The sequence below is a fragment of the Oryzias latipes genome, chromosome 7 (assembly GCF_053564925.1).
Source record: "Oryzias latipes strain Hd-rR chromosome 7, Olatipes_Hd-rR_3.1".
Lineage (NCBI taxonomy): Eukaryota > Metazoa > Chordata > Actinopteri > Beloniformes > Adrianichthyidae > Oryzias > Oryzias latipes.
In genome coordinates this window covers 24,127,900-24,135,059 of record NC_136243.1, presented here as the reverse complement: position 1 = coordinate 24,135,059, position 7,160 = coordinate 24,127,900, and the positions used below count along the sequence as shown (strand labels likewise).

The window sequence follows — 7,160 nt, the reverse complement described above, 5'->3', positions numbered from 1 at the left end:
TGATGTTCTAGTCCAGGTCCAGGTCCCCCAGCTGCCTCACAGCAAGAAGGCTGTGAGGCAAGAGCGCTAACCACTGCGCCACCGTGCAGCCTACAAATATATTGTTTAAAAAATCATGCAATGTGATTTCCAGATTTTTTGAAGTCTCTCTCACAGAGGACCTGAGATTTAAAAAAAAATGTCAGCCATCCAAAAGTTCTAAGTGGGAGACCTTGCAAAATCACAGGGTGTTCAAATACTTATTTGCTTCACTGTATGTTTTTCTTCAAAAGTGTTTCATGTATGGTATTAATCATTGAAAGCTGGAAACATTTCAATTTTTTTTTCCTATTTAGATGCTACAGGGTTGCTGCTACAGGGTTGCTGCGAAAAATCATTTGCCTCCATCTAGTCCTATCATCTGCATTCTCCTTACTCACACTAACCACTCTTGGGTTAGTCCATTCACAAAACCTCCTTTCACTTTCCATGATCTTGTTAAACAGCCCACCCAGAAATTCTACTGCCACCACTTCCATATTTCCACAGGTACAGAATGTTGTCAGGGTCAGGTGTCTTTCCACTACTCATCCTTTTCACTGTTTTCCTCCTTCAATCCTTACCGATCTTTACTTCCTGTTCTAAAACTCTCACATCTTCTATTCTGTGCTCTCTAACATTTCCTCATTCATCACTTCTTCCATCTTTCATTCACAGTTGTGAATCCTGTAAATATATTTTCATTCCTGTCCTTGATCACTCTAACCTGCAGCTCATCCTTTCATCTCTGTTTCTCTGCCGTCTCAACCCATACAGATCCACTTCTCCCTCCTATATGTGTACAACCTGTCAGACAACTCCTCATTCCGCAGGAGGGAAGGTCCTTTCAGAGTCTAACTATGTCGAGTCAATCATTTCCTCTTAACACACGATGAAACTTCTTCATTCACTGGCTCGTACCTGGGGTTGGGGCGGGGGGGATGCCCGGAACTCCTGGGTGGTGGTGGGGTGCTCGTTTGGGGCTGTGGGCGTCCTTCTCCGGTGGGGCTCTGCGTTGGGTTCTCCCGGCGCGGCGGGGGGGCTGCTCTCCTGGTTGGGCTGGGGCGGCGCTCTCTTTCCCTCCGTGCTTCCCTGGCCTCTGGCTCTGGGGGCCTTGCGGCGGCCCTGCTGGCCCTGGCCTGGGTGGCGGGCTTGGTCGCCCGGGCGGCGGTTGTTCCCTGCCGGTTCCCGTGTGGCGTTGGGGGGATTCCGGCTGCCGCTGCGGTGGAGGTCTTGGGGTGGGGATGGCTGGGCACTCTCCCTCCTTCTTTTCACGTTCCACCATCCATTTTAGAAGAACATAAAACCTCACCTGAGCACTGGTGTTAGCTCACCTTTGCACTAATAGCTTGCATGACTGAATGACTGAAATATTTCACACTAGTTGGTTATCAGGCATAAGTATGCGTGTGAACACTATCTGTTTTGTGTATATGTCGACAGGTGGACATTTTTGCAGCTAGCAGGTGTGTTTATAACATTTGAGTGTGTGTGTGGACGGGCCCCGCCCTTTTGTACTGCATTTGAACCTTACCATAATGATTAACAACCAGTAAACTTGTTGCTGTATGCTGCTTCATGGTCTTATCCCCCTTCCCCTCCTATTATCACCCCCTACCCCCCCTCTCTCTAGCGTCCCTCTCTCTTCTTCCCCTCTTTCCTTTTCCGTCCGGTCCAACACCAAAGATTTTCAGACATGATTGAAATTAATAAAGTTTGGCCTCAATTACAAAAGGGGTTTATTCAGACATACCTTTGGTTTGTCAGAAGATTAATAACCCCTCTTGTTAAAGCAAAACATGTCCAACACAAGAGGCCCTCAGCTCTCGTCTGTCTGCCCAGCTGTTGGACAAGTTAAAAAAAAAAAAAAAAAAAACGAGTAGAGAGGCGGAGGAGGGACTTAGACTCACTTCTTATGATTCCAGAGCCCACAACAAACTAACTGCAGCTTCAAAAAAAAAGAATAAATACACAAATGAATTGTTTTCATTCATAAAATTAATATACTTAATTGGATTTCCTGGTTTTGTGGAAAATTTAAGGGCAAAAAAAAAGGAGTCTACATCAAAGTGAATTTGTTTCCATCATCTCACTCATCTTATCTCTGGGTGTTTGTCAGAGGGAAAAGTCTATTCAAGGTTCTGGAAAAATGGACAAAAGGCAAAAGGAAACATCAGGTGCCCACTTTACAAAGAAGAGGGAGAAAAATACTCCATGGATAAAGAAATGCAGGCGGTGTCCAAAATTCCCACTCGCCAGGTGCACAATGTGACTAAATTTGCTGTTTGAGGAGGTTAATAAAGTCAAATAATTAATATATTTTGTTCTTGTGATTGTATGTACCCATGCTTTAAGTTATTGAGGACGGGGCTGGAAAGAAATCTGTGCAAACCAAAACCACTTTTTAACATTTTCAACATTTTGGACACACACGGACACTTTCCACTTTTGTGACCTTAAATCACTTAATACTGTATAATTGGCTGCATTGTCATATATGAACTGTCTTTCATATCCGGTCAACTATCTTTAATCCTTTTTCGTATTTATTATTTTTAGGCTTATTCTATGTTGGACAGCCATGCAATCCATTTCACTACATATGTATCTACAAATGTATCTGAACAAAATGTATGTGACAAGTAAAAATAGAATTTGCATAATTTAAATTTTTGGCCTGTCCTACTTTTTTTTTAACTAAGGTGTATTAATTTGTTATTGGGACCTGATTATGGTTTACAGAATTATAGTGAAAGCTAGCAGCCATTTCTAAGAATAATGATGATTTAATTTTTCTCCCACACAGCCTTTCACCCCAAGCCTGTCTTGCTTTTTCATAACTAGGGTTGTACTTCACCAAAGCATCTCAGTGTCTCCATTCAGCAAACTGACGCATTCAGCATCCTACACGTCTCTAGTGATCTTTTGGGTTTTTACTTGAATGATTTCATATAGAGGATAGTTGTCTCTTTTTTCACAATAGATCACCTTTAACTGACGACCACTGTGGAGCCAATCATAAACGTCCTGCTGATCTGTCAGGTTGAGAGATTGGTCGAAAACCTCTGCAGCTGCGTGCAGCTCTGAGGGGACCACATACCAGAGTGCAACAGATGTGATGGTGAGTCAGGTACCAGGAATAGATGACACCACAACACTGAAGAGGGAGGAGACGCACGTCATATTGTTCAGATGTCCAAAGGGCATGTGACTACCTGTGATGTATAGCAGGATGTTAATCTCAGCCTGCAGCATGTACACCTAGTTGTCCTTGGTTTAGATGGAGTGATTCCTGTCCTATGCAATGATATAGATAAACAACCTGTGGCTGTTTCCCTCTGTATGTGATGCAACTTCAGAAAAAGAAGAGTTGTTCTGCTTACCGGGGGAGATTTGATTAAAAAACCCTCATCAATAATGTAAACACAAATTTAATGACTTCCTCACTTCTATCAGATCTCCCATCCCTAACCCCTGCTTTTATTTATCACCCCCTCCCTGACTTTGCATACAGGAACAACACATATATGGAAGAGAGGAAGTCGTTGCTGCCAACAAGTTGTGAAATGCGCAATTTGAATTCCAGTCTTTTGCTTTGTTGTTGCTGTGTGGCCCCATCCTCTGTGTGGCCTGGATCTGCAGAGGCCACAGCGAGAGTTATCTGCTGTTCACTTCCACCTGCCAGTCACACAGTCATGATGCCAAACGTTCCTCAAATATTCATGCCTTTTTGCATTTTAAATGTGCGCACAAACACTGACATAAGTGTAATTGCTTGTGTACTTGCAAGAAAAGGTGAAAAAAGGTTTAATACAAACGTTTTTGTGTTGTTGGAAGCTGCTGATAAATTTGATGAAAATCTTATTTTTTTATGATAAACAAATATTACAATTAAAATAAAATTTGACCAAATTCAGTTTTACAGGTTTATTAACACATACATGTGCATCTGCAGAATTATATTACAATGTGCACCTGATCTGTGGCTGCCGTAAACATAATTTAAGTTGAGAAAACTTTTTATTATTAGATGTGGTAAAAGATGCTTGTGAAAATTAAATTTCAGCACTGGCTCTGTTATAACAGTGACTTGAATTGTACTTTGGTGAAACAGACAAGTGAAGAGTAAACCCCTTCAGAAAACTTGTTTCTACCTGCTGTTAAAAAAGTAAAAAGTTATATAAAAAACCAAATCTTTGTTAGCTGATAAGGGTTTTTGTTGTTTAAGCTGCAATGACATGCATGACAATGCAAATTTGAGATACATTGTATTTTGTGAACACTTTATTTGAAGATGGTGGGCTTTAAGGCAATCCAAGAACTGCTGATGATCACAAAAAGTAAAAGAGTTATAAACAAACAACAAAGCATTTTTTAAAAAGCTGCTTCATCACTTTGTGAAGTGAAAAAATACGGAAAATAAAAATAACCTGAAAGCAAGAGTTTGAACAATAAGATTAAAAAGTCTTAAACCACTTTTGCACAAATGTGTTCTTTTGTTGTTCAGAATACTGTAAAAGCAAAAGCTCCTTTCTTACTTGGATGGGATTCAGAACGTTCAAAAAATGATTTATAGATAAATAGTGTGTATGTGGAGTAGGTGGGTTTGTTTTATTCTCATTGCTCATTTGCATTTTCTGGCTATTATCATTCCTTGTATAACTTGACCTTTATTTTTAGGAATAAAATTAAGGAATCAAATCGATTGTAAAATATCTCCACCAAGAAAAAAAAAGTTTTGTTATTTTATTTTTGCCTTGGGAAAATAATATACCAAAGAAATGCACATAAGAAATTTGTTTTCAAAATGTGCTCTGCTATTTGATTTGCAAGCAGTTGAAGGATAAACACAATAACCCACATTTAGTTTTACTGCAATTTAGACAAATAAAAGAACAATCAGGCTAAAAAGAAGCACAGTTTGGGGCATATATTGCCTACTTTCAGCCAACAGTAGCTTACAGCTGATGCCAGGTTTTAATAAAATATGATAGTGAGAGAGTAATGGCAAACTCTTTCCTTTTTGTGTCCTTTTAGGGCTCCAGCAATATACATGTGTGTGTTCTTTTCCAGGTGTTACCTTCTTAGCTTGTTTTGTGCATTCATGAAAAACCTTTTCTGCCACCTGCTGATGACACAACGCAGCCAAGTTGAGAACTTCCAAGATTTTATTTGGAAAAAAAGCCTGGTCTTAGGGTTGATTCCAGTTTTTGGGTGGAAATACAGCTACAACCATTTTTGAACTTCAATATTATGAAGTCAATGATTACTTAAAAAGAAGTCCATAAGAAAATAGGGATCTTTCAACTAAAGAATAGCTAAAAGTCTCAAAAGACATACAAGAAGGAGCATCATTTTATGCATTAGAATTTCAAAAATGATGGAGCCATTCAACTAGTAATAAGAAAACACAAATAAATCCAGAAACATACATTATTTAATTAAAGCGAACCATTTGAGGAGGGGAATACATATTTGCAACATCTAAGGATCAAAAACCTGCTGGAAACCGAAACCTCGAGTTCCGTTCTCTTCACGGAGACTTTTGAAATTGCCTGCGTGTTATTAGATGTGGGAGAGAGGCGGAATCTCCCAGGAACACTGTAACCATTATCGCAGTCTCGGAGACAGTTACGCAGGCAGGCAGCCCCTTAGAAAGAAAGAAAACTGAAAAAAGAGGGAGAGAAAAAAACTGGACCTGTTGCTCCACCTCCGCTCCAGCTGCTGATTGGCGCTACGCAGGTATCTGTTCGTTATTTAACGCCGCAGAACGAAGCGTCCAGTTTAATGTAGGGAGGATTTGGACGCATCTGAAGTAGTATCTCCTCTGCGCCAGGACGCACGCAGCTGACTCTTCCTCTACATTAGAAAACAGGTAATAATAGACTTTTTCGTTCGTTTGAATGTTTAGTTCTGTTTCATTCACTCTCTAGCTGCTGGTTTTTATTTTTATAGATGATATTTTAAATTATTTTCGTTTTTTGTCCCTTTTTTCGGTGCCATAATTGTACATGTAACGATTTTTATTTATTAACATTTGTTTTTAGTACATTTATTGACTTTTCTGAAGCCAGGGAAATGTTTGTTTAGATAAAAAAGGAAAGACAAAATGCGTATTGTTCGCCGAGCAATAAACTAAACACCTAAAAAAAGGTTGTGTTTTTTATGCAGGAAAAATGCGATCAGGTTTGCTCCTGGTGACTTTGTTCATCTTTGTGAAACTTCGCTACAGCCAGTCGAGGTGCGAGGAAACCGCCTCGCGCAGGTCAACACTGGGGGTAAATGGAATGTTCCTTTCTGTTTGTGGGGTGTTTTGTGTGTGTGTGTGTGTGTGTGTGTGTGTGTGTGTGTGTGTGTGTGTGTGAAGATGGTGCTATTCTTGTTTTTTTTTTCTTTCTTTAGCAGCCTATAAGTTTGGAAGAATTCAAGCGGAACCTTCTCAGGAGGTACACTGACCTGGACTATGACAGCTTTGTAGGACTGATGGGCAAAAGAAACGCAGGTAAGTCTTCTCCACCAGCGTCTAAATCCTTCTTTGTTCCATCATTGTCACTTTTTGCCAACAACAACCAACATTTTCCCCTTATTTTTGTTTTCTAGAAGAAGAGGCTGTGCAGTCACAACCAAAAAGTAAGACTTTATTATTTAATTCCCATTTTCTAATGTTGCATCAAATGTAAATCTGTAATTATTATTTAGGAGACATGGATGATATATTTGTGGGTCTTATGGGAAGAAGAAGTTCAGAGCCTGGTGAGTATAGACGTTTAGGAAGGAAAACCGGAGTTCAGTCTGCTTTAACCTTGTAATGTCGGATTTTTCAGAGAATGGCCCCTGGAGGAGAGACTATCCAGACAGGAGAGGCGTCTTATTCAACAAGTCCAGGCTGAGGTGAGCATATCCCTCTGACTGCCTCCCTGCTTTAAACAAGGACATTTAAATTAAAAAAAAAAAAAAGTTCTCAATTACTTCCTTTTTTTCGCAGGTTCCTTCAAGGACTGTAGACTTTCTCACAGAATCCACGTATTATTTGCTGACGTTGACAGAAGATGCACCAGAGGAACATAAATAACCGTCTGATGGAAACACCGCTGTTCACGTACCAGCTGGCTGACGAAAGTAACCATAAATAAAGCAGATTG

The 7,160-nt window shown here is 40.1% G+C and overlaps 1 protein-coding gene across 1 annotated transcript; it reads left to right on the top strand.

Moving 5' to 3' along the window:
* Nucleotides 1-5,804: 5,804 nt before the first annotated feature.
* tac3a (tachykinin precursor 3a) lies at nt 5,805-7,094 on the top strand (the record flags this gene model as incomplete). Its single annotated transcript, NM_001278903.1, is given in 7 exon segments — nt 5,805-5,893; nt 6,190-6,296; nt 6,421-6,520; nt 6,619-6,648; nt 6,718-6,771; nt 6,843-6,909; nt 7,004-7,094. Coding segments are annotated over 6 exon segments (372 nt in total). The 3' UTR covers nt 7,023-7,094.
* Between the last annotated feature and the right edge of the window lie 66 nt (nt 7,095-7,160).